At 50.5% G+C, this 27955-nt stretch overlaps 1 protein-coding gene across 1 annotated transcript in view; it reads right to left on the reverse strand.

Moving 5' to 3' along the window:
* Positions 1 to 25669, reverse strand: part of Kcnip3 (potassium voltage-gated channel interacting protein 3) — an 87490-nt gene extending 61821 nt beyond the window's left edge. Inside the window, exons 1-2 of the mRNA XM_070013363.1 lie at positions 25553 to 25669; positions 10837 to 11002 (exon numbers count right to left, since the gene is read on the reverse strand). Coding sequence (XP_069869464.1) covers positions 10837 to 11002; positions 25553 to 25567 — 181 coding nt within the window. The 5' untranslated portion in view covers positions 25568 to 25669. The remainder of the gene's footprint in view (positions 1 to 10836; positions 11003 to 25552) is intronic.
* Between the last annotated feature and the right edge of the window lie 2286 nt (positions 25670 to 27955).

The raw sequence follows: 27955 nt of genomic DNA on the forward strand, positions 1-27955 counted from the left end.
GGAACACATTTAGTTTACTGATTGGGCCTGTTACCATCTTTCCTCATTTCATCTCTGAGATCCTCCCCACCTGGAGGCTGGGAGCTCTGGGCTCAGTCCAGGGAAGCATCCCTCAACTAGACAACTGAGGCCAGCCTCTTCACACACATATGGTACAGAGTGTGGATTATACACTATCTGAGCCGTGACCTCTACATTGGATGGATGTAAAGGACAGAAAAAGGTCTTCCTAAGTGATCTTCCTAGGACCTAATGACCCTCATCTCCCCCCCCCCCCAAGTTAGGGATGATGTGGGACAAAGACATTGCTACTCCAAAGAGCACAGAACCCTAGGAAGCAGAGCAGCTGGGAAGCAAGGAGAGGCATGACCTTAGAGTATCAGGAACCCTGATGCCTTCTGAGTAAAATAGGTCAGTCTGGGAATGCCAGATCCCTGTGTCCTTCTGCCCCTAAATTTGTAAAGAGTGGAGTCACAAAATTCAGAGCCTGTGGCTTAAGTGGCTAAAACCATCCAGGGGGACCAGTGTTGGCTCCTGCTGCCCCCTGGTGGGAAGCTGGGGGAATGCTTGTCAAGAGAGCTTTAGCAGGGTGGGAGACAAGGAGGCCTGAAAAAACTTGGGGGCCTCTTCCCCCAGAAAAAGGGGAAGCCCCAGCTCAGGGCCAGGAAGCCTATCTCCGCTATCACCAGTCCAGCCATTGTTCTGGCCATGTTCAGAAGCAAAAGGCCAGCTACTTGGGCAGATCTTTTCCCGCACCCCTGGCACAAATGTCTTAGGATGTAATAATGCTTAAGGCTACTTCACAGCCGAGGAAACTGTGGTTCAGAGAAGTTAGAAGCAATTTGCTTCACATAGAGCGGCAGAGATGAGCTACTGTCTAAAAACTGTGGCAATAAAGCCAGAGCATATTGTGACCTGTGAGGGCCTGTCAGACCCTTGCCCAGTATGCCCACGGTGTACCTGACACTCCTGGGAGGAAGACTGAGTGGTCTAATCAATTCAGATGCAGCCTGAAAAGCTAATGAAATGCAATGATTTCTTCTTCACTCTGGCAAAGAAGATGACCCTTCAAGGGGCAACAGGTGGAGGGGGGGTCCCCTGCTACTCTAGATCTTTCTTAGTTTCTCCTCACAGGTGTCTGATTGAGCTGCATGTCTCTGGATTCCCTGCACCCCCTCACCCACACTCTTGGAGCTTCCTCCTCTTCTGAATCAGCTTTGTCATTTTGCTGCCTTGCTTGTCATTTAGGAGTTCAATAAAACCTGAACACACACTCTGTATCTATTTGAGGGAGCAAGATATTTTTAACGTATCAGAATGACGCTTTGATAATTCAAGCCAGATGTGCCTGGTTTTGTAAGTAACAGCCTCTAGCCTTCTGCCTGCAGCTCCAGCCTCCTCCCTGAGGATCCTGCCCTGCCCCACCCTGGCCTCTCCTCTGGGAGCACCAGGGGGTTGGGCCAAAGCACAGGGCTCCACCTCACATGGAAACAACCAAGTATTAGACGTGACTTTTTCTGCTGGAATTGGGTGAAAGTCTCAGCAGCCAAGAGCAACACAGAGAGGTATAAGCCGCCGTGCAGGTTGCATGAAGGCAATGGGCTCTGTCTGTGCCTCAGCCCTCTCACTCCTCTGAAGGGTATTCAGGGGAAGACTGACTTTATCTAAGTTTTCTCTCCTTCCCCCATCCATGGATGCTTCCGTCTCCACCATCGGCCACCATAGTGGTCAATGTATCACCACATTTAGGGAACTGCAGGGTTGGAGTATTTGATCCACAGCTGGAAGAGGTCAGGGTGTGGGCAGCCCAGCTGCTGGAGTGGTTGGTCGGGTCATGACCCTGGCTGGTCACGACCTCACTTACATCCCCTGTCCTCAGCCCTCGCAGAGAAGTAGGCCTAGGCCACCATCTTCAAATTCCATTCTTCCACCAAAAGACCTCCCAGAGAGGGGAGGCACAGCTAAGTAATATCACAACTGGTCACAAGGTTCCCTTTCATCGGACAAATTGAGCTGGCCAAACTGTCCTAGACTCTAAACTCCCTCTGCAGACCTCTACCGAAGCAGAATCTTGCCTCTCAGCCCTGGAGACTTAGCATTGCTTCTCAGTACTTGAAACCATTGTTACCCCCATGAGATATTTGCACCTATGTTCAATCTTAGGTCTTTATTCTTTTTCAAGTGCTATTTATTAATCTGAATATTAATGGACTTGGCCCTGTTATGGGTGACTGGGACAGGGCAGGGAAGAAGTTAGGGTCAAGGCTTTTACCCCAGAGAAGGGAAGAGGCTGGTTTATTCCAGCCCTATCCATTATCTGTTAGTAGGTCACCATACCATGGTGGACTTTTTCCCACAGCCTAAGTGGCTTTCTGTGTCACATGGCTACGCTGTTTTAAGGATTTTATTTTTACGGGGATCATGTGATTGCTTTAGCCTGAGTCCCTTTGAATCCCTCCAGTATGAGGACAGGACAAAAGAGCCCTGATGTCCTTGTTCAAGGCCCTGAGTGGCTGATGGTTGCCCTTTCTCAGGATCTGAAGCCCACCAGTACCACCCTTTCCCAAGCATCCTACCCACGACACTCGGGGTCTCCAAGGCAGGTTCTGCCTCAAGGTCCCCAGGCCAGGCCTTGGCAGTGGTCCTGCTCAGCCTTGAAAGAGGGGCAGAGGAAGCTGAGCGGAAGTGGCTTACAATGGAGTCACCTGCCCCCAGATCCTCCACAGTGGGGCCTGATGAGTGCAGGCTGGGGGCTGCCCTGCTCCTCTGCCAGCCCTCCAGCTGGGGAGGTTTGCAGGGGCTTTGAAGACAGTTCTCAGTACACACTCACTGGTTCCCCTCAGTTTTCATCACAGAGGCCACACTGTTTTCATGGAAGAGAAGTGAAGGCCGGGGGAGGGGGTGTCCCCAGTCAGGGAGGAGGCAGGAAATGGGACCAGGACAGTGGAGCTAATGTGCACAAGGCCAGGCAGACAGGGGACTCCCTGAGAGTCTCCCACTCCTCTCTCGCAGCCAGGAGATCTGGGTCTGTGCACATAAAGAGGAGGCCAATCTCTCCCTACCCCCCCCCCCCGCTGCACACGCACGCATGCACACACACACACACACACACACACACACACACACACTTCTTCCTTTTCACCTCCCACCCCCTACTCACAACTTGGGGAGCCCTAGCTTGGCCCTTGCTGCCTATAGGTCACTCTGAGGCAGGGCAGGACTCCAAGAAGTGGGGGTGGGGGTAGCCTTTCCAGTCATCCTATCCCACAGCTGCTTCCCCTGCCATCCCTGCCCCAGATGATGGCCCAGAGCCCAGCCCCAGCCCCACCTCAGCAACGTATCCCTCACCTCGAGCCAGGTTCCCGGAGATGAAGCGGAAGAAGAAGGTGATGATGTTGCCCAGGTGCTTTCTGCAGCCTTGTGGGCACTCCTGGAGTCTCAGGCCAGGAGCTTCGCTGTGTCCAGCCATCCCCCCACTCACTTCCTCTACTCTCCCGCCTGACGCTCAGCGCCTTTTGTTGTTCTAGAACTTTCCTCCTCACACCCACTTCAGTCTTGCCTCTCTGTGTCTCTGGGTCAGAGTCTCTTCTGACTCTCTTGTCTGTCTTTAGGCCTTTCTATCCTCGTCTCTCTAGTCTCTTTATTCCTTTCCAGGACTAGCTGTCCCTTGACACCCAGCTCAGGCCCTCCCGAGTGGCCAAGGGGCTGCCCTGGGATAGCCTTTTCCTGCGCCCTGCTCCTCAGCCTCCAGGACCCAGAAGTTCACTGTCAGTAAGGGTGGTGGATGGCTGGGGGCTGGGAGGGGAAGGGCTTTGCTTCTGAGCTCCCAGCATCTAGGGGAGGGAGGAGGTGGCACTCTTGTGACTTTCAGCTCTGGGTGTGATCTCACTGCAAAGGGGCCATTCTGGAACTCATTCTGGAGCTGGAAGCAGCCTACTCCCTCCCAGCTCCTGCCCACCTCCTGGGAGAGCGGGGGTAGAGCCTGGCTTTTAGCTTCCACTTGACCTCTGACCTCTAATTGCTGACCGGGCACCTCAGCCCATGGAGTAGCTCTGTAGGGTGGATAAGGGGAGGTAATAAGAGGTCCCTCTGAGGAGGTGGACCTGACCCAGTGTGTGACCAGGACAGGAACTGATACCCCTTGCCATTTACCGGGCTACTGTGTGCTGGACAGCTTGCTGATGTCCCTTGGCCACTATGTAGGCTTCTAGTAATCCAAACAGTCCTCAAGCTACAAGAATGCTCATTCTATACTCCTCTTCTGGCTTTTCCCCTATAGAATTCAAATTCTGTTGGAAGTGAAAATGTAACCAGTTAAAAAAAAATCTATCATTCCTTCATCCTTATCAATAAATAGAAATCTTCTGGAGATTTTTTTACATAAGCACTACCACTTTTCCCTTCTACCACATTTCTCCTTCCTTTTGCTTAGAATTAGACCATAATGGCTGGAAACAAAGCAATCACTTGGTAACTATGAAGGAAAGGGCAAAGGAACCAAACTGCCAAACTGCTGCCAGCCACTTCTAGTCCAGATAAGGTCACTGTTTCTTGAGGTTTCTGTTACATGCAAGTGCAGCCAAGTCAAAATGTCCCTTCCAAATAAAAAAAGAGGAAATGCTATACCATACAACCTCTGCCAGTCAAAGAAGGTGCAGTGTTGGGTGGGCCTGCTTGTGTGCCATGAGGTACTTAGCTGCCTGAAGCTCTTTACTGAATGCAATCAATAGGCAAAGGCTAGGGACAAGCAGCTCTTCCCTGGGACCATTGTGCATTCAGTGATGCACAATGCTTCTTGGGTAAGTTTGCAATGCTCTGGGGTGGGGGACATGTAGGTACTGACAGGAGAATCCCATGATCTCTCTGGCTGTGAGCCAAGCCATATTTTTTCAGCAAAGATCTCTTCTTTTGGCTCTGGGAGAAAAGTAATCTTTTCTAGCAAAGTGCATTGCTTCCTTTCTGTCAATCTTGTGATAATTGTTTTTCTGAAAAGTTTCTGCTTTTGGCAGGTGGCTTGGCCCTTGTTGATTATCCTGTTAAGAGATAACATCTACATGTAAAGAGAGGAAAAGAGGGCTGGGAAGGTGGCTCAGTGGTAGAGTGCTTGCCTTGCATGCATGAGGCCCTGGGTTCGATTCCTCAGAACCACATAAGAAAAAAGAAAAAAGCCAGAAGTGGGGCTGTGGCTCAAGTGGTAGAGCGCTAGCCTTGAGCTGAAGAGTTGAGGGACAGCGCCCAGGCCCAGAGTTCTGGCCCCACAACCCGAATAAAAAAGAGGAAAAGAAGAAATGCTCTGGGACAAGAAAGAATTTTTGAAGGTAAGGTTTTTATCCTCACTGGTTGTTACAAAATAGGATTAAGATACACCTCAAGATTGTTCAAGAAAGTAGAAGTGGGTGTGAGGATGTTTTGAGATTGCTTGTGTATAGTTAATCTTATCTTAAAATCTTTTAATGGTCATTTTTCTCTCTTCAAATTAGCCTATCAGATTGTGAACTTGAGCTTGGCCAATCCAAGCAGGAGGGCCTGCTGCATTAGGGGTAAAAAGGGAGCAGCCTACCTGTTCTGTGTGCTTGCTTGCCAGATTTTTGGCTGATGGACCACCCTTTTGCAGAAGTAAACTTTGCCTTGCAAGTGCCTTTTGAGTTGGTGTCCTTATTTCTACACAACAGGCCACTATTCAGAGCCATATCTAACAGCTCACTCCTGAGCTGTCATAGAGGTATAGGGATTGTGGATTCAAAGTGGGTGTGAGCCCCTAGCTACCAATGAGGACTTGAGCATCCATGTCTCACCTTGGCCAAGGGGCTTATATACAACTCTCCATCATTGTCCAGTGTGATGGCAGGGCTGGAACCAGAGATCCAGGAGACACAATCAAGCTCCCAAACACCTGCCACATTGCCCCTTCCTCAACTATGGGGAAACCCTGGAAATCTTTTGAGAAGGCCATAAAAATTACACAAGGTAGCCAGGTGCTGATGGCTCATGCCTGTAATCCTAGCTACTCAGGGGGCTGAGGATCTGAGGATCAGGGTTCAAAGCCAGCCCAGGCAGGAAAGTCCATGAGACTCTTATCTCCAATTAACCACCAGAAAACCAGAAGTGGTGCTGTGGCTCAGGTGGTAGAGCACTCGTCTTGAGCTGAAGAGCTCAGGGAAAGCACTCAGGCCCAGAGTACAAGCCCCACGACCAACAACAACAACAACAACAACAACAAATTACACAAGGTTTAGAATCAGAGGGTCAAGAAATGTTTGCCCTAATTCCAAGCAGACACTGGAGCCCTTCAGAGGAACGGCAGTGGAGAAGGGACCATCTTCCTGGTGAGCAGAACACTGCATATCTGGTGGCCAGGGCCATGTAGCCTGGAAGGAGATAGGGCAGAGGAACATGCTCTTGTGGACCACGGGTGGTAGTTAAGCATTGGTTCAGCGATCAGGAGGTAGAATGGACAAGACTGGAGGAGTGGTGACAAGGAACTGAGGGATGCTTGGCAGGTGGCCATCCAGCACCTGCTTTTAAACAAAGTGCCATTTATCTCAGCTGACTGAGAGAAGAATGTCCCTTAGGCTGCTGAGCTGGCTGCAGCAGGCTTCTGGTAACCAGCCAGCCACCAGGTGGCAGGTCAGCTCCCTGTAGCCTCTCAGGGAAGGAGCCACATCCACCCTTGCTGAGCTGACTGCTATTTGGACTCTTGCCTGTCTGTCCTAATACTGCCAACACCACCACACATGGTGTCCCACACTGCTGTTACTGACCAAGGGCAGCAACAGAGTGGCCAAAGGCCAGTGCTTTCACACCTTCCATCCTTACTCTGTTACCAACCAACAGGACTGTAGAGGAACCACAGAACAGGCTGTAATATTCAGGCACTGTTTTGTCAGACACTGGAAATGCTATAAAATCTGCCATTTTCCTTCCAGTCAAAGAATGACCCAGAGACCAGAGAAGGGGGGAAAAAAGCAAACACACACACACACACACACACACACACACACACACACACACACACACAAACACACACACACACACACACACACACACACACACAGCATTTTTGCCTTGGTTTGGGGTGCTGTTGTTTTTTTTTTTTTTTTTGTCGGTCATGGGGCTTGAACCCTGGGCCTGGGCACTGTCCCTCAGCTCTTCATCTCTACTACTGAAGCCACAGTACCACTTCTGGTTTTCTGGTGATTAATTGGAGATAAGAATCTCACAGATGGGGCTGGGAAGGTGGCTCAGTGGTAGAGCGCTTGCCTTGCATGCATGAGGCCCTGAGTTCGATTCCTCAGCACCACATAAGCAAAAGGAAAAAAGCCGGAAGTGGTGCTGTGGCTCAAGTGGTAGAGTACTAGCCTTGAGCTGAAGAGTTGAGGGACAGCGCCCAGGCCCAGAGTTCCTGCCTGGACTGGCTTTGAACCATGATCCTCAGATCTCAGCCTCCTGAGTAGCTAGGATTGCAGGCGTGAGCCACTGGTGCCGGGCTGGATTTGTTGTTGTTTGCTTTTTGTTTGTTTGTAGTCCTGGGCTTTGAACACAGAGCCTCATTTTCAAGTCAGGCACTCTACTACTTAAACTGCATTCTTAACAGTGTTTTAGCCTCTTGGCAAATTCTCTAATACTTTGGAGAACTTAGATACCAGACTTCCCCAAGGAAAGATACCAATCAGTGAATCTATTAAGCTGAGCATGATGACCTCTATTCCTATCTTCCTCCCACCCCTCCCCTCCCCCCACCTGAAAGATGGTTTGGGTTACTCCCCAGGGACTCTGGAATGGACTAAAGATGGTCAAATCCATGCCACAGCACCAGGGACAGAGAGTCTTTTGCCTTCCCCTTCAGTGTATGCTGGCCTAACATTTATTCCAAACCCCAGAACAAAATAGGAGTGACATTGGGACAATTTTGGAGCCCAGCTCCTAGGAGCCCTTACAGTGTCTCCTTCAACTCCCTGATATCTAGGTCCTCAATCTTCATACAGAGCGGGACTTGAGAAGCAGGTCTGGTGGCTTTAGCCACACCCCCAGAGAGTCATCCTGCCAGGTAGGCCCTTAGATGCTGGGAGACAGGTGGAGCAAGCCAGAGTTCCAGGTGTGGATCATTGAGAAAAGGGTCCCTGAGCTTCTGGGCTGAAGATGGGTGCTTCTGCCCTTTGCCTCTCTTCTCCTGGGCCTGCTCATCTTAAAGGCCATTCTGATTTCTACTCCTTCATAACTCAGTTACCCACCTCTGCCCTCAGGCACAGCTGAACTGGAACAACCCTCTACTCTCTAGGTCCCTGAATCCCACCTACTCCATACTGAGGTTCCCGTTTATCAGCTTTAGGGACACTAGTTTGAGCCTTAGATTCTACTCTCAGCCATCCCAGACATGTGTCTCTCTTTGGCCTTGCTCCCACTGAATGGAAAAACCCTAACAACAAGGGCGCAGTGTCTGGGCTGCCCAACCATCACAGGCACTGAGTGCAGGACACTGCTGCCGGCCTTGCTGGGAGAGGATGGAGATTCACTGAATGGAACCCATTGTTCCCTGCACCCAAGTCCTTGGCTTCCAAAGAGCAGAAAGTCTCCTCAGCTGTGCACAGGGTAGCATTTCACATGTACACAAAGCCCCATAGGGCTGCACTGGGTGGGTCTCCCTGAAGGATATGCACAGGATGTGTTAGACCTGAGAAGAGGACAGAAGCTACACCCAAAGAAGACAAGGGCACAGAGGGTTAGTTTCTCAGTCTATGGGGTCCCTGAGAGACACTTCACAGGGGGCGTACCCTGAGTAGGTGAAGGGCAGAACCTTCCCCAGAAAATTCTCAAGGGTCCTGCTGAGCTCTATGATCTCTTCTAGTGCCTATGAACTCTTAATATAGACTCTAAACAGGCTGATGAGATTTCCAATGCTTACTTCTATCCTTGGTATCTGTTTGCAGTACCTGGTGTGAGGGTACTGAAATAGGTCCATCCCAGCAAATACACAGGCTGGATGGGACTGCCCTGCACCCACGCAGTTCTGGCCCTACCCTCTACGGCCTTTGACAAGAGCCCCACCCTCGTGGGAAAGCCACATCCTCTGAGCTGGGCGGAGCAGACTGGTGTGCTGCTTCTTATATTGTGAACGTATCTGCCTGGCTGGCTTTTCTCCCTGTCCCTCACACTCTGCACAGCTGCTACTGTCACAGGTGCAAAGAAAGGCTCAGCCAGGAGAAATACTAGCTCCATCCCTCCTGAGCTTACTGCCTGCCAGACAGAGAGACACAGAGGTAAGGCTGGGTGTCTGTGGGATCTACAAGAGGAAAAGCAGAGCTCCAATGTCCCCTTGAATACTCAGGAAGACTCAGGCCAGGAGTAACTCTGAGTTTCAAGGAACACAAAGCTGTGGATCTGAGTCCCTTAGACATAGTCAGAGGCCACAGCAGAAGTGGCTGCTATTTTCTCTGGGTTCTCAACCCTGATAGAAAATGCAAGATATTCCCATCCTGCTCCAGAGCGCATGGAGATGTGTCATCATGTGTTGGCCACCAGCATTCCTATCTTCTTCTCTCCCAGAGAAATTGGGGCTTATAAGGAGCCCCATATATATGTTTCAGGGACATGGAAAAGGTTTGCAGACAGAGAAGCAAATGAGCCACTCCATCCGGAAGTAGGGTTTGCAGATAAAGGTGGGGTCTTGCCACATAGCAGTCCTGTCACCTCATGGGGTATGTCACACATGGGCCATTAAGGTGGCTGACAGTCACTGTACCCTCTGCCCTGCCCAGCCCTCTGTGCATGCATGACCCTCATAAAGCCTGGGATGCTGAGGTGTTTGTTCTCTAGACAAGGAGACAGAGGCTCCTGGAAATCCCCGGCAGCCAGCATCCGAGACAATAAATAAGATGCAGCTCTCAAGGTCAAGGATGCATTATATAAAAGAAACAGACTTTTCAGCATGCCTTATGAGTGAGCCTGAGTGTGTGTGGCAGAGGGGCATGTATAGATTGTGTATGGCATGCTAAGATGGGAGGGTGTGCCCAAGTGCACGGTAGGCATGTATGGGTGTGAATGTGAGGCATGTGCACATGTGAGTGTGAGATCCTGGGGGCCATATGAGCCCATCTCCTCATCTCTTACTCTCTCATCAAAGATGGTCAACATCAAATATACCCACCAACAAGCAGGACAGTTATTGCTGCCAAATTCCTCATGAGCAACTCCAGAAGGCCAGGGTCCTGACCACACCATGGTGCACTGGGCAGGACCCCGGAAGGACTGCAGGCCTGGCATGCATCATCGCCCATCTTTCACTGTGCCTGGAGAGTGGGCAGAGAGGCTTTCCCCTTTTCGTGCCAAGACTGGGGCACAAACTCAGGGCCTGGGTACTGTATCTTAGCTTTTTCAGCTCTGAAAAAAACTACCCCTTGAGCCACAGCTCCATTTCTGGCTTTGTGTTGGTTAATTAGAGATAAGAGTTCCTTAGATTTGTCTGCTAGGCTGGCTTCAAAACCCAATCCTCAGATCTCAGCCTTCCAAGCAACTAGGATTATAGGCGTGAGTCACTGGTAGCTGGTTCAGAGCTCCCTTTTAATAGAGGATGTGGAAAGGGTACATGAACTGCCCCCAAGTGACCCAGCAGTTGAGTGCTAAGCATTGCAGAGCCTGAAGCTTGGCTCTGCCCTCCCACCACCCACCGGAGCTCAGAACCTTGAACATGGAACAAGTTCTCCGTAGGAGACGGATGTGGCTAAATGCAGACATAGCTCCACCAGAGACAGCAGCAGCTTGGCCAAGACTGGGCCCCAGAAAGGTCAGAGTTCAGAGCAGATCCCCCACTTGCTCTCTTGACCTGTTCCCCCGTCTTACCTGAGCCCTGTGGGGCAGTACTGGACAGGATCCACTTGACCAAGCAGCACCGCATCAGGGCCTGGCGCGTGAGCCGAGGCCTCTGCCACTTGACACCCTCCTTCTTGCTCAGTGGTATACGTCCGGGTTCCCCCAAGAGGCTGCCATCGGATGCCTTCATCGTCTCCTGCAGTAGCAACAGGTAGAATATTCCTGAGTCCCTGGAGAGGACCTCCAGTTTGTCTCAGGTATCCTGACATCTTGGGCAAAGTCATCTCTTCTCTGCTAGGCCAGTTTTGTCTGGAGAACAAAGTCTGTGACTCCTGTGACCTCCTGCTCCCCCCCACACTGCCAACTGCCAGCCCTCCACAGGTCTCTTCGTCTCTGCACTCTAGTCCTGGTGTGGGATTGGGACCTGGAAGGAGACAGGGCCATGGAGGTCCCAAGTAGCAAAGCCAGAAGTGAACTCAGACTTTTGCATTAATGCCCCCACCCTGACACAGGCCAGGCTTTCAGAGGTGGGTGGTCCCTTAGAGCCCACAGCCCAAACTTCTCACTTGATTGAAGTTCAGAGAGGGGGGAGCAAATCCACACAGGTCATACAATAGAGGTGAGTTTTTCCCCACCCTTTGTCTCCCAGGGACACAGCCCTTTTTTCCTTCCTTCCTTCCTTCCTTCCTCCCTGCCACCCCCCCCCCCCCAGTCTCTTTCCTAGGGCTTGAATTCCACCTCCAGCTTTTTGGAGGATAACTAGAGAGTGTCTCACAGACGGGCTGGGAAGGTGGCTCAGTGGTAGAACGCTTGCCTTGCATGCCTGAGGCCCTGGGTTCAATTCTCAGCACCACATAAGCAGAAAAAAAAGCCAGAAGTGGCACTGTGGTTCAAGTGGTAGAGCACTAGCCTTGAGGTGAAGAGCTGAGAGACAGTGTCCAGGCCCAGAGTTCAGGCCCACAACCAGACCCCCCCCCCCCAAAAAAAAAAGAGTCTCACAGACTTCCCTGCCTGAGCAGTCCTCAAACCTCAGTCCTCAGATCTCAGCCTCTCAAGTAGCTAGGATAACAGGCATGAGTACCTGGCTCCAGGTACTCATTCTGCCTGAGCTTTTACCTAGAGGTAAGCAGGTGATAAATGAAAGGCTGTCTAATCATCCAGAAGCCATGCATCGGTGGAACATACCACCTAAGTTGTGCAATGGCCTGAAGAAACAACTCAAATGACCAACAGGAGGAATCCTGGAGGAGGGAGGGAGCCTGGGAGGTTATGAAGAGATGATAGGGCTTGAGTTTGAGCCAGTATGAATCAGGAAAGTACAGCCTGTGGTCATGGCAAAGAGGAATCAGAGTAGGGAGGTTGTTTTCTTATAAAAATTCTGGCTCAGAACTGCCTACCATCTTCAGTACCCAGTTGGTGGCAGGTGTGCCCTTGCCATCCAAAGTAGACTCTCTGGGCATCTGTCACATTTGACTTGCTGCCTTTATACCCTATCTCACAGCTCCCTGCACATGAGCTATGGAACAGATGTGTCTGGGCAATTGCATCATGGGCAATTGCCATTTTGAGAGGTTAGCTTCTTAGCCAGCAGAGAAGGCCACCCGAGTATTGTGTTTGGGATATCCTTCCAGGATCATGGAGTTTCCTGTGCATTACATTTACATAGTTCTGGAAAGTGTTCAGTTGTTCAGAGAAAGAAACAGACAGCTATGCCATGGGTGGTTTCTGAAGAGCTGACATGGCAAAACCACGTGGGTGTTCGAGGGATAGGAATTTAAACAGAAAGGGAATGGGCTTCAGGGAGTCTAGGCCAATTCCAGCCCTCTAGAAGGGACAAAGAGCTGGGAGCAGGGGTAAAGGTGGGGGTAGGAGTGGTAAGGAACAGTCAGGACAGCCAGAATAGAATGTTGAGAAAAGACTGCTACTGCTGAGTAGCCCATGTCCTATCCCAGAGTTGCAGGCCTGGGAGCTCTACTGCCACATAGGACTCCTTGCCCCAGGAACTGGGAGGCTTCTGCAAGGCCATCTTTGTGGAGTTCTTGGATTAGGGTCAAAATCAAAACTCTGGTTGCACTTGCTCCCTTGGCTGCAAGGGGAATGGGAAAGCAAGTATCTGGCTCTTTCTTCCTGCCCACTGCAAGAAGGGGCTGTGCATTGAGACCAAAGAAGGATACTCTTAGGAGAGGAACAGAAAGACACAATGCCTATGTGCATCTGATCATACAAAATAGCATGTGTTGAAACGAACTCCAGGAAATGGAAACAGGAGGCTTTTTCTTTTTGCTGTTTTTGTCTTCTTTGTTCTGTTTGTTCATTTATATAGCTTTGGGAGTATAAGGGGAGGCATGGAAATGGATGGTGAACAAAAGCAGCAATGGTACTCACTAGACACTATGTTGACAATGAACTATACAACTGTAGGTGAGGAGGGGAGGGGAAAACTGGGAGAGAGTGAGGAAAGGGGTGACATTGTCCAAAAAGAAATGTACTCTTTACTTGACTTATGCATCTGTAACCCCTCTAGGTACATCACCTTTATAATAATCATTTTTTAAGGATAAAAATAAGGGTGTGTGTGTGTGTAAAAGAGACCAAAAGATCACCTCCCTAAACCGTGGAAGTGTTCTCTGCATCCTGTAGGCTCTGGTTACCTATAGAAACCTCCAGATGCTTCCCCATCATGTTCTGACTATTCAGCCAGTCCTTCCTGGTCAGCTCTTGGTGAAGTGGCTGCTAGACAGGACAGTGTCTCGGCACCTTATCTTGCTTTCAGGTTTCCCAGCCAGGTCCCAGCTTCTAGTCCTTGACTCAGTTGTCACCCCATATCCCTAACACATATCTTCAGCAATACCCCCATATCCTTCCCCCTTCTCTGAGGCTGGCCTAGAGTGAGACACATCACTGGGGCCCTGAGTCACAGCAAGGGTAGGACAGACCACCATAATGGACAGAAGTGGGGAGATCTGAGGGTCAGGGATCAGGGCACTGAGAGAGGTACAACACACTTTACACACACACACACACACACACACACACACACACACACACGTGCACACACACGCGCATACGCCCTGCCTTGCCTGGTCAGAGAGGCATCTTCTCCATTATTAAAGATCTTATTCAGAAGAGAAATGGCTTCAATGAATAAATCTGTATTTGGGTCAAGGAGGGGACAGGAGTAAGATGGGTAGCTGGTGCTTCATTATTTTATGAATTCTTAGCTGAAGGCTCATCTTGAAAGCTAAGGAGAAATGGAGTGAGTTTGAACCCCAGAACCTGTGCTGGATAGTGGGGTTTCTGTGTGGAGCCCTAGCTTAGGCCTGAGGACTCTCTCACACAGCCCGAGGCCCAGGCTCTGGTGTGGGGTGGAGAGAGCAATTGCTTCCATCCCACAGTGGGTCAATCTGCCTGAAGAGGCTAGAGTGAGGCCCACAGGGGCAGGCAGAGACCCCCTGCTTATCTTGTTGTCTTGACAGCTCCATGAGGTGGGCAATTGTACCTACCCTATTTAACAGATAAGGATATTAATCCCGTGAAATGTTTTGGAACATACCAGGGACACGCTCCCTGTCAGCTTGTGATTGCAACGATGGAGCAGGCTTGGCTACAGGCTTCCAAAGTGGCTATTCATAGGGCTTGGAGAGGTCTTCCCAGTTGGGGGACAGATCTCCAAGATCCTTGACCTTATCTCCCTAAAGTAACTGTTTATGAAAGTCCTGATGCTGGGCTGGGTGAAGGTACCCTCCTGGCCTTCTCCCTGGTGGAAAGTGAGGGTGGTAGGGTGTTGGGGCTTGTGAGCTGGGTTCCTTGGCCATCTGTGAGTCCCTTGGGCAATGTCTGTGACCTTCTCCCTATTAAGGTAGTGGTGGGTTCCAAAGCAAAGGGAGAGAAGGGTGGCAGAAGGGCTCAGCCTGTCCACACAGCCATGCAGAAAGGGAAGCCTGTGGCATTGGGGCCATCAGACTGTGGGGGAGGGCATGAGGAGAGAGGGTGACTGCGGGTCATCTTCATGAATATTTGACACTTGTCTGTCTGGGAGAGGGTCGGATGGAACTGCTGAGGAATGCTAAATAGCCACTCCAGGCACCTCCTCCTGACTCCAAGGCTTTCAGGCACTGAGGGGAGGGAGTCTGAATAGTGACCCCTAGAGCCCCCTTACTCTGCAAAGCCTCTATGCTGGGATGTGACAGAATCAAGGAATGCTGGGACAACATAGAGCCTCAGACATAAATTAAGTCCCCTGCCTTGGAACCCTAACAGCTCCCTGTCACATTTCCAATCAAATCCATCTTGCCTACCCCCATCTCGCTCTTATCAGCTTGTTCCCACATAATTGCCTGGGGCTCTGCTGCTCCCTGCACTAGACACTTGTCCCCTTGATGCTCAGGGCTCCACTCAGGCGTCAGGCACTGGGAGCCCCCTCCAATTGAAGTCAGCCCATGTACCTCTTTCTTAGCACCTGCTGTAGCTCTTCACAGCACATGTCATTTTAAAAAACAAAAACAAACAAAAAACATAGCCCATTATTCTGCTCTCTAGTGCATTTTCTCTGTCCCTTCTGCCCCTAAGAAGGTCAGTCCTGTGGGATCATGTGTGTCAACTTCTCGCCTGACAGAGCCTGACATCTAAGAGACCCATCACACCCCAAAGTACAGAAAAAGAATAGCAAACCACTCAGGAAGAACGTGGGTAAAACACGTGTGTCGACTTCTCAGCAAAGGGGACATAGAAATGTTAAGTAAGTTCTTGAAAAGATGCCTATCACTATTAGCCACCAGGGAAATGCAAGTGAAAATCACCCTGCGAACCACACTTGACAACACCAAATGCCAGCAAGGATGTGGAGAAACTGGGCCACCACCCCGTCCCTGCCCATTCCACTGTGGGGGTGTAGAATGCTTGGCCACTCCAGAGAACGGTTGGCAGGTTCTTAGCAAACTAAACATATAGCTTCCATGCAACCCAGCAACGGCATCACTGGGCGTTTGTCCCAGAGATGAAAAAGCTTATATATGAATGTTCATCGCAACTGTATTTGTAAGAGCCCTAATCTGGAGACATGCAGATGCCCTTTCAGTGTATTAATGAATGGTTAACCAAAGAGTGGTCCATCCATATGATAGAACTTTCCCTACAAGAGCTATTGACACACACCACAGCCTGAATGAACCCCCAGAACATCCTGCTGACTGAAAAAAGCCAATCCCAAAAGGTTACACGCTGTATGGTTCTATTTATATAACATTTTGAGATGACATTTTGAGATGACAGCATTTTGAGATGACAGCATTTTGAAAACGGAAAAGAGATTAGAAGGCCAGAGTTAAGGACAGAGGAGAGGCAGAGGTAGGGAGGAAGGCATGGCTGTAAAGAAGACCTTTGCAGGATGGAAGTGTTATTTTCCTTGACTGTAGTGATGGCTATACATGTGACAGAATCATATAGCAAGCCAGGTTACAGGCTCATGTCTATAATCTCAGCTACTCAGGAGGCTGAGATGTGAGGCCCATGGTTAGAAGCCAGCTTTGGCAGCAAAGTCCTTGTGACTCTTATCACTAGTTAACCAGAAAAAAAAAAAAAAAAACCAGAAGTGTGGTTGTGGATCAAGCAGTAGAGTATTAGCCTTGAGCAAAAAAGCTCAGGCCCAGGCCCTGAGTCAAAGCCTCAGTATATGTGCACATGTGTACACTCACAAATTTAAAAAATGAAAGAGAAAAAAAAGCAAATGTATACACAAGGCCCTCAGTAAATATTCATGAATGACTGCATGAAAGCTCCTGCTGTTATCTGTTCCTGACTTCTCTCCTGTTCCTGCCTGATGCCTGCAACGTTGTCAGGAGTGATGGAGTCACCATTGTCCACAGCCTCAGGACATGGCCAAGGGAGGATGGCAAAGACTAATGAAAGCAGAGGATGTAGGCTCTGGGGTCCCACGCAATGCCTGGTGCATACCCAACCGTGTGGGTGTTCTGAGCCATGTCCCAGATATGGTCCTAGGGATCAATAGCTCCCAGAGAGGTTCGCAATATTCCCTCAAGGGCAGAGGCTGCAGGTGGCCTGTAGGGCCATTCTGTGTGAATCACTGCAGAGCTGGGACACAGAGTACCTGCACACGCCATCAGGCCAGGGGCAGGTCTCAGTCTCCTTCCAAGTTCCCCTGGCCTATGGGCATAAAAAAGAGACAGAAAATGTGCCCTTAGTAGGGTGCCCATTCCATGTGCTGTACTGAGTTTAATATTAAGAAAGTACTCACATCAAACCCCAAATTTGAAGGTTCCTCAGAATAACCCTAATCATCCACCTGAACCCAATCCTGTAACAGGCTCTTCCTCAATCCGCTCATGAAACACCCGTGGGATCCCTATGATGTGTGTTGTCCCTTGCTGCACAATAGGAACAACCCTAGTTTGTTCAGCATCAGGTGTATGGGGTGGGGTAGGGAATAGGACAGCAGTCACTGGCTCTATGGCAGTGATCCTCAAGCTCTCCAGAACCCTCCCTTGTGCAGAAGTGTGGCCTCAGCCCTAAGCCTTAGCAAGTGACATATGGCAAGTGAGAACTCACTGCTGCTGTTTCCATGACATCGTTGTGTTGCCATACACCTCAGAGACTGCTCTGGGCTTTCTATGTACACTACTGACGTAAAGATTCCATCTTTAAGGGATTTAAATTTATAAATAAAATTCCATAGAAGGAATTACTTTTCAAAATGTGAAGGCTGGGGATGGGGCTCAGTGGTAGAGTGCTTGCCTAGCCGGGGTGGGGCCCTGGGTTCTATCTCTAGCACCAATGGATTAATTCAATAAGTGCTAGTTCATTTAAAGAAAACATAAACAATCACATAGTTGGAGGCAGACAAGGCAACAAAGATGCGGGTAGCTGTTCTCATCTGAATGTGATTTGTTCTGCAGCAGTCTAATCCTAAAGTTGTATGGTAATAGTATTGAGGACAGAAATGTAACTGGACTATGATATTTAAAGAACCTCTAGAAGTGGTTAGATTTGGTCTGTAGAGCAGAGGCTCTGCAATTGAGTCTTACTGACTTTATAAGGAGGAGGGAACTGAGCCCTGGTGGCTCTCACCTGTAATCCTAGCTACTCAGTAGGTTGAAATTTAATGCTCAAGGTTCAAAGCCAGCCCGGACAGAAAAGTCTGTGAAACACTTATATCCGATGAACCAGCAAAAAGCTGGAAGTGGAGATGTGGCTTAAGTTGTAGAGCACTACCCTAGAGTGAAAATTCTAAGGGAGAGCTTGTGGCTGTGAGTTCAAACCTTCATACTGACACACACACACACACACACACACACACACACACACACACACACATCTCTACCTCTCACCATGGTGTGATGCCAAAAGGCTTCCTTGCCAGAGATGCTGTACCACTATTTTCCCTCAAAACTAAATAAACCTGTTTTCTTTATACAGTAGTGATGGAAAATGGAGTACAGAGCTGCAAAAGCTTATTTCTGAGTGGTGTCATACAGTGGTCACTCACCACATGCGGCCATTGAGCATATGACTGTCCAAACTGAGACGCACCATTTGTGCAGATAAACTTGCAGTTTTACATTCTAGCACGTTAGATATTTACACTCAAGAGTGTTAAATAGTTCATAACTGATGTTGAAAAGATAATACATGGGGTTACATACAATTTATTATCCCAATAATAAAAAAATAACTTCCTATTTTTTGCTTTCTTTAATGGACCTCTGGGAATATTTTAAATGACACCTGTACATTGTCTTGTGTTTCCCCTGAGAGCCCTGTTCTAGAAGGTTCTCACACTTGTCAGCTAGATAGTGTGGGCAGCTTTCTTCCTCAGGGCACATCTTGCCCTCTACCCTTACCTAGGTCTTAGCTAATAGTTGCTCTAGAAAGGCAACCCAATGCCAATGAAGCAAAGGGACAACTGAGGCGTGTCCTAAGTCTAGGAGAGGTGAGATGGCTGAGTTCGGAAGAGGCAGTAGAACTGGGGTAGAGCTGTCATTTCAGATCCCTTTGCTGTGGGCAGCGATGGAAGAGCAAGGTGGCACCCCAGTTGCTGAGAAACTGTCCTCACAGAGAGGACAAGAGGCAAGCTCCCCCTCATGACTCTACCTTCCCTGACAGAAATAGAACCCCATCCGGGTTCTCGTCACACTCAGGGAGAAGTCTGATTATGGCCCAGACATCTCACTTCATGGCTTTCCCAACAGGTTCTCCTAAAAGGCTAAGCCACCACAAGGCAGCTGCTCCTGACCTAAGGTCATGGCCCATCAGGTGAGTCAGGACACTTGGGTGTACCAAGGTTACCCTTGAGCAACTTTAGCCCATCATGGCTGAAGACAACCCCAAAGAGTACAGCAAGGAAAGCTGGGCAGAGACATGCGGCAGGTTGGTGCAAGGGAGTGGGGAAGTGGGCATGGCTGGAGTCTGTACAATGTCTGGCAAGCCTCTATTAAAATACCCAGACTGGCTGGGTGCTGGTGGCTCACACCTGTAATCCTAGCAACCCAGGAGGCTAAGAGCTGAGGATTTCAGTTCCAAGGTAGCCTAGCAGGAAAGTCCAGGAAACTCTCTCTCTCTCCTTCTTTCCCTCTCTCCCTATCTCCCTCTCTCCCTCTCTCCCTTTCTCCCCCCCCCCTCTCTCTCTATCTCTGTCTATCTCTGTCTCTCTCTTTTGTTGGTTGTGGGGCTTGAACTCTGAGCCTGGACACTGTCAAGGCTAGCACTCTACCACTTCAGCCACAGTGCCACTTCTGGTTTTCTGGTGATTAATTGGAGATAAGAGTCTCATGGACTTTCCTTGCCCAGGCTGGCTTTGAATTACAATCCTCAGATCTCAGCCTCCAGAGTAGCTAGTTATAGATGTGAGCCACCAGTGCCTAGCTTCCATGAAATTCTTATCTCCAATTAAACACTTTTAAAAATGCCAGGAATGGAGCTGTTATTCAAATGGTAGAGCATTAGCCTTGAGTCAAAGAACTCAGAGACAGCACCCTGGCCATGAGTTCAAACCCCAGACTGGCAAGGGCAGAGGATCCAGGCTAGTTCCTAGGAGGAAGTGCCTCGTAGCATCCCCAGATAATGGATGGGAAACAGGGAAACAGCGCTGCCAGGATGTACCAGATGCTGGTGTAATGGCCATGTTTTGCTTGAGGTGTGATGAGGGCAGGTGGGAAATTTGGGCTGGCCGGCATTATAGTTATGACCCTCTCAGAGCTTCAGTGTCCTCATCTGCAAATGGCCTCATAAGGTTAGGGGAGGGGAGGAATTCAAAGGTCCTGACAGGAGATGATCACTGTTCTTCACTCTAATTTAGGTCCTGAGACAGGACTATAAGGTCTGCTCCTGGATGGTGAGAAGACTCTACCCTCCTCGCAGCAAAATCTCCACCCAGTACCTGCGTTACCTAGGCAACTGGGACACCTGGAAGAGGTCACATCTGCATCTGCTGAGGTCACATCTGAATTTAATGTGGCCACACCTTTCTCTGCCCATACCCTAGATAAGGCCTAGCCCAGGCCCAGAGGCCCTCTCTGCTTTTTTCTAGCTCTCTCTGCTCTCTGCTCTTTTCTCTCTCTTTCCCAGGCCTTTCCCAGCCACGTGGAGTGCCAACCTTGCCTGGTCCCAGCAGGTCTACTGAATAAACCTACCCCTTACCTGAATACCACGTGCGTGCTGCTGTTCTTACTCGGCCACCTCTTTTTAAAAACCTAACAAGGACCTTGTTGCCAGTGCTGGGGTAAAGACAAGCCAGAGGCTTACAGGGATTGTCTAGTTGGCTGATCTCAGCTGGCTGCCCATCAGAGTCACCTGGGAGATTCCCCGAGGCTCTGCCTGACTGGGGAGGGGGAGTGGCACATTTGCTTGTTTCAGGCCTATTTTTATGCCTCTCCTAACTGGATTTGTAAGTGCAGCTAAGGCTTAGAGTGCTGATCCCACCAGAGAGAAAATTTTGGACCTTGTCTGTAGGAAGAGAAGGGGTTCCAGGTTCTCAACCCCCTTCCCTTCCAGGACAGCTTCCCTGAGATCAGAGCCTGAGTCAGCTAGGAATATCCCAGAAAGATCAGATGAGGAATTGATCTGTTATCCCCAACTCCCTCCCCCCGCCCCCCCGCCCGCCCCCACCACTCTCCTGCCCCTCCCCCACCCATCTACAGGGACTTCCTTGGAGCAGGCTTCCTCACACAGCACCCAATTGTTGTCATTCCTCTATTTCCATCACTGGGGACAGATGGCAAGAAGTAGGAGGGGAGTTATTGTGCAGGCCCCTGGGGGTTGGAGAGTCTGAGTTTTTCCATCCACTTTTGGGTAGGACCAGGTAACTCATCTTGTGAGCAGATACTCTCTCTCTCTCTCTCTCTCTCTCTCTCTCTCTCTCTCTCTCTCTCTCTCTCTCTCTCTCTCTCTCTCTCTCATGTGCGCATGTGTGCCTAGGTCTCACCCCTCAGAGCTCTGGAGCAGAAGAATGAGAACTGGACTGTCCTAGCCCTGTGTCAGGTGGTGCAGAATTACCCAGGACTCAGGTCCTCTGTCTCTGATAAGGAGAATGTCCCACTAACCCAGGGTTGACTTGAGCTGCCCACTGGTCACAGCCTGTGTCAGGTGTCTTTCCCAGGCTCCACTCAGTAACCAGAAGTTACAAACATTCATATGTCCACCATTTATGGATGAACATGGACTGACTGAAGATCTCAGTCCTCTAGGAGGTTAGTGGTATTTCCCTTAGTAAGAGGAGGCAAACACAGCACAGAGGAGCTAAGTAAGTTGTTTGAGGACACACAACAAAAGGGATAAAGGGGCTGTGGCAGAGCCCAGCACTGTCTGATTAAGAGCCAGGACTAACAGCTAACCTGGTGCAGCCATGAGTCCTCCCCAGCCACTTCCTCCTGACAGAGATCTTTAGCACCAAATGATGAGGATAGGAGTACGGTGAGGGGCTAGTTGGCTTTTGTGTATGAGTATGAGCTACAAGGTACCCCATTATGATATTGCTACCCACCAACTGGTCAGCACAGGCTCTGAGCCCAGCTAAAACCTGTAAAGAGGCTGTAAGAATATCTTCTGCCCAGATGGAGAGGCTAAGGCCCAGAGTGGGGCACAGTATGGGCTGAATTGGTCTGCCTGTGCTGTTTCTCTGAGTTCCCATCCTTGGAGAGGATCTTACAACAGATCTAGACATAGGCATGGCACCAGTGGCTATTCATGACCAGTGGGGTCAGGGGAACTCAGATCTGCTCCTGAGATCGCCCACTGTCCATGTGCTAGTGACAAAAGAATTGGTAAGGGTGACGGGAGGGCTGGAGCCAGGCCAGCAGAGTCCAGCAGCTGCTCTGCTTCACTGAGTGTGGGTCAGGAAGCTGACAGATTGCAGAGGAGGCTGGGCTAGCTGAGATGTGGGACAGGCCCCTCACACTGTCCTCCAGAGTCTACCCAGCTCCCCCTTGTTTCTCTCCCTGTCACATGACACCTCTGTGGTATTCTCAAATGTGGGCTGATCACAGCTGACAGATGCACCTGTTCAGGGAAACATCAGTCAGCTGGGGCTGCTTGCTGGCGGGGGCAGCACAGTGAGTCACTCATACCTCACCCTCTTCCTGCTTGGGTCTGGGCCCCCAGTCAAAGCACATGTGCCAGCTCCTCTCCCTCTTCTTCCTTTGCTTTGGAACGTGAACAGTACCCCTCTCCCTTGCAGATGCCATAGCTGTTCCTGGGGACTCCTACCAGGGAGATCTGGAGGTCTAGCAAAGTAGGGTGCTCAAATCAGCAAAGCGCCACTCCACTCTGGTGGAAGCTGTCATGGCAAAAGGAGGCTTCATACCTCTGGATCTGCAGCCCGGAGAGAGGAGACAGTAGTTCAGTCATGTGACAAATGCACGAGGTGTGTCTGGGGTGGAGGCCCATTTTTGTCATTTATACTAGCCAGTTCAGAAGGTTTAACAGGCCGTACAGAGATCCACAGAGCTAGGCCCCAGGGCTGGAATGAAGCACCTCCTTTCTGCCTGGGGAAAGGTAGGCACCTTCCCCTGTAGTCTTCTCTGAAAACCCCTCTAGAAACCTAGGCTGTGGAGTCAGACAGAGCAGGAGACACAGCAGGCTTCCAGTCCCAGCTACAACACTGGATACAATCTCAAATCCACCTGTCTTCTTACCTCTAGAGAGGGGACAGTACCAGGAGCTGCCTTGTGTCTGCATGAGGCCCCAGGCAGATAATCCTCAAGGGCTCTAGATATCCTCCAGACTGTCTTCCCTCATCTGGCCAAACTGGACTCTCAATACTATCTTTGCAAACAGGAAGCAAATTGAGGCTCACTTCTCATCAGTGTCCTGAAAGAAGGTTGGAAACCAGGCTAGAGAGATTCCTAGCTGCCCTAAAGTCAGCACACCCTGAGGCCCCAGGCATGGCCCACACCCACTACAGGGGAGCCCGGCTTCCTGTCTGTCCCAGCCTTCTAAGTGCTTGTGGGAGGCCCGGTGCTGCCGCCAGCCACCTACCCCAGTCTCAGGACTGGTTCCTAGGGTTGAGTGAGGTTAGTGAATGGATGACTGGGGAGTGTGGGGAGAAGCCAGGGGTGGAACTGGAGGCAACCACTGGCCTTGACAGTGACAAGTATGCATAGCCCTCAGCCCCAGGCAGGAAGATTCTATTTCCAAACCTCCCATAGGTGAGGAACCAGTAGAGCCTCCCCTAGGACCATTGTCCCTACCAGCCTCAGCCCTTTCAGGTGTGGTGTGCACTCCTGTCCCTGGCTGGGTTAGACACTTCCAGAAAGCCACTTACAGGCCTAAGGATGTAAGATTCACCAGGGTCCGGAAGGCAGAGGTAGAGATAGAGGTAGAAGTAGAGGTCAGGGGAAGGTCACAATGGTCATGACTTGGCCACATGCACCTGCAGGACTTGGGTCACTGACCAGGCCCATCTGGCAGGGGTAGTGGGAGCCAAGCTCCCAGGGTGACCTCTAGAACTTAGGGCCAGAAGAGGAGAAGCAAGGTAAGGGGAGCTGTCTCTGGCTGTGGACATGTGTGCACATGTGTGCAGCCTGACTGGAGAAATCCCTGCCTGCTTGAATGGACACACAGGCTCACAAGAAGAGTTCTGAAGCTGATAGATGTCCACAACCTGTGCAGCACATGGCATGTGTGATGTGAGAGAGCATTGCATAAGCCTGGGACAAAGTGCTAAGTTTCTCTGTATATTCCCTGTCTGCCTGGCAGTTTCTGGGGACACTGGACTACATGGCCACCATTATAAAGGGAAGTGAAGTTTACAATGAGCCCTGCCACTGTGCTCAAAGAGCTTTGTGTTATCCCCTCTGCTGCTGCTCCTGACACTGCTGAATTATGGACCAGACAGAGCAGGGGCAGCCCAGGTTCAGGGGCAGCATGGCCCAAAGCCCTCTCTGGACTGTATGGTCTCACAGGTGAAAGAGAGGCAGGAAGCCAAGTGCTGGAGTCTCATGCCTGTAATCCTAACTACTCGAGAGGCTGAGATCTGAGGATCATGGTTCAAAGCTAGCCTGGCAGGAAAGTCCATGACACTCTGATCTCTAATGAACCAACCAATAAAAGTGGGAAGTGGAGGAGTGTTTTAAGTGGTACAGTGGCAGCTTTGAGAGAAAAAGCTGATAGTGCTGAGGTCCTGAGTTCAAGACCCAGAACTAGGATGAGACAGACAGACAGACAGATAGACAGACCGAAGCAGAACCCATCTCTTGAGAGGAGAGACTGCAAGGTGTCTAATTCACAAGATCCTGATTTCATTTAGATCCTTTTGCTCTTCTTTCTTTCTCCTCCTTGCTGTCCCCATGTGCTGGCTGGAACTCCAGCAGCCATGTTGGACCTTAAGGTAACCTCGTGGATGGAAGCCAGTGAAACAGATGGATCTTGAGTCCTACTGATGGAGGTGGGATCTCCATGCCTGCCGTATATTGCCTTCCTCTGAACTTCTGCACACGTTAAAAAAAATGCAACTGACCTGTTCCAACAACTATATTTGGGGTGTTTAGTTATATGCAGCCAAATCTAATCCTGGTGCTTCTTCATTTTTCCAAAGCTTGACTATCGTGGATAGAAGCTGCTTACAGGACACCAGGCCACTTTCTGATGGTCTGTTCTGGCTTAAGGGACAAATTATCTTGCCCTCATTTTTTCTCATTTCATTCTCCTTTATCTTTCCCCTCCCCTCATCACTGTTTCTCCAACTCTATGCCAGATATTGTTCCTGCTTCCTCCCTCTCCAACCTCCCAACAGCCGCGTAGAGAGGGAAACTATTGTGTGTCCTTGTTAAGGTCTCAAGAGGACATTATTTAATTAGTTGATTGCTTGAAAGATGCAGACATTGGCCAGTATCCAAGCACATGATACCTCCTCTCGGTGTTCCCCTCTCCCTGTGACCCTTCTAGTCATGGGCTCCAGGTTCAGGAGTGACTGATCTGGCCCTTGTCCCAGGGACTAAACTACAGGACCAGCACAGAGCTGACTTCAAATCTTTTTTTGGCCCAGTTTGTTTTTCATGAATACCCAAAGCCTCTTGCATTCATCCATGGAGGGGGGGGTCCCTCAGGAAGGAGTCTACCTTCCCCAGCTAGGGTACCCCAACATTCACTTTCCCAAAATCCACCCTTTATAAGGGACAGCAGGGGATAGGGTCAAAGGGAAAGTACCACAACCACAATGAGGAAGAGTCCAGGACAATACCCAGAGCCCCATTGTCTTCCACCCCCGCCCCCAGCACCCCCAGCCACACCAGCCTACCTTGGCCCGATGCATCCTGGTCACTAAATGGGACTGTCACCGACTTCCCTGCTTTGCAGTGCAAGCGAGCTGGACTTCCCAGCCTGGCTGCCAGCTGCCTCATGTTTGCTGGGACCCAGACGCAATTGTCACAGCGCTTCTCCTCCGCCCCCTGCCCACCCCTTCCACCCTCCCTCCCTCCCTAGTGGCTTCTAGCTCCGCCCCTCCAGCTCTGTCTCCTCTCCTCTCCCTCTCCCTTCCCCCTCCTCTCTCTCTCTCTTTCTCTCTCTCTCTCTCTCTCTCTCTCTCTCTCTCTCTCTCTCTCTCTCTCTCTCTCTCTCTCTCTCACATGTGGACATGCACACACACATATGCATATGCAAAGCTGCCTTGCATCTTTTCAATCCCAACCCTCTCCCAGGCTTTCTCTACAGGGTTCCTACTCCTGGCCTCTTAGCCAGTTCAGTTGCCTATGCCTAATGCTCTTCCCTGCTCTAACACACACACATACACACACACACACACACACACACACACACACACACACACACAAGGGTCACTGGGAAAGATGAGGGGCAGGGGGGGGGAGCATATTCCTGCTTCCGTGTCTTCTCCACACAAGGTGGTGTGACCCTCAGATACCTGAAGGCTGAACTTGGGACACTTATCCCTGGCATGGGAGTGTCCTCACTAGAGACACTGTTCTGCTGTGACTTTACAGATGGAGGCTTGCTGTCCAGAGAGAGTGGAATCCCCTGGGGCTATGTCACTAGGGTGATACCTGGGTCCCTGCAATGTCAGACATTTCAGTGTGTGTGTGGGGGGGGGTTTGCTTCTCCAGAGCATGAGCTCTTGACATTTCTTCCTAAGTGTCATTTCTTCCTGGCTCTGAGTTGGGACCACATTCAGGTAGCTGAGGGATCACACTAGATCTCGGGGGGGGGGGGGGGGGGGGAGGGTGCAGAGGGAGATGGCAGAAGCCGGCAAGAGCCCTGGGCAACTCTGGGAAGGGGCTCTTCCTGCCTCTAGGGAGGACAGGCTCCTGGTAATTTTCTTAGCCCTTAGGGAAATCACCTAGGAGCCAAGTTTCCCTTTTTGGTGCCCCGAGGAGCCAGCCTGTGCCAGTGGTTCCCATGGAAACAGAGCCCTGAACCACCCCCTCCTTTACAGCAGGCACAGAAGCACTTGTGCGCTCCCCCCACTCCATTTTTGAGCCTTCCAATTAGCTCTAGTTCTCTGGGGAAGAAAAGGGTCAGGTCCATGGGCTCACTGAAGTAAAGACTGTCCCCAGAGGGGATAACAGCCCAGGCGTCTGGCCACTAGGACTTCAAGTGTAGGCCTTACACTGGGCAGGGACCCAGAGCTAAACTCTTTGGGAGCCCATCCACCTCTTAGGCTGGGGTCTTCCATTTTCCTCTACTCTGAGCAAGCTTTTACAGGAGAGATGTGCTAAGCATTTTGAGTTTTCCTGGTGGCCTTGGAGAAAAGTGTCATTATCTCATTCACTGAGGGTGAACCCCAGAAAAGTTAAAGAACCTGCCCAAATCATCAGTCACAGTGACAAAGCCAATACACAAGAGCAGTTCCTTTCATTCCAAAGGGAGCTGTGTGAGTGTCCCACTGGCCAGCTACACATCTACATGTAGCTCAGGCATCAGTGTAGAACTTATCCAGGTGCACTTATTTGTGGCCTGGCCTGGAGCTGGGGCAGAGCACCCCAACCCCCCAATCCCCAAGTCATTGCCTCCTCTGGAAAGCTACCAAGTCCCTGCTTGGCACCTTTACTGGCTTTCCACTCCTCAGAGATGCTTTCCCCAGAATGAAGACCAGGCCACATGCCATACTTTCCCTTGCTGTATCCAGCAGGCCCTGGGGTTTTGGGGAGCCTTCAGTGTGGCCCTCACATGGGAGGGTATCACCCATAAAACAAAGAGAGATGGCTATGTGTACCCCTGCCAGGACCTCTGCTTCAACCTCGATCACCCTCATCTCTGTCTTCCTTCAGTCCCCTCCGGCTTTGCTTTTCAGGGCCTTAGGTATTTCCACGGGTCCCTTGGGACCTCTGGAGAGCACAGGAATGAGAAAAGGTGGAAGCAGGGCATCTTGCTGTGATTCTGAGAGTGGCAAAGTTCCCCCCAGAAGACCGTCTTTGGAGTTTCCGAACAGGCCCTGGAGGTATGTGGGACCCAACACGCCTGTTAAGACAGGCTGCAGGAGTCCTGCGTGGGGTTAGGGCAAGCTTTTTGGCTTGATGGGTTTCAGCTGCAGCTGGCAGGAAGCTTGGAAAAGGAAAAACGGGGAGGGGGGGGTAATGTCAAGTCTGGACAAAGGCAGAGTTTGTTTGCTAAGTGACAGATTTGAAGAGGCAGTGCTGAACTCTTTAAGGCAGCCCAGGTCCTTATTTTCTTCTTATCTGGGTAGGGG

The sequence above is a fragment of the Dipodomys merriami genome, unplaced genomic scaffold (assembly GCF_024711535.1).
Source record: "Dipodomys merriami isolate MVZ:Mamm:240054 unplaced genomic scaffold, mDipMer1.0.p SCAF_90, whole genome shotgun sequence".
NCBI lineage: Eukaryota > Metazoa > Chordata > Mammalia > Rodentia > Heteromyidae > Dipodomys > Dipodomys merriami.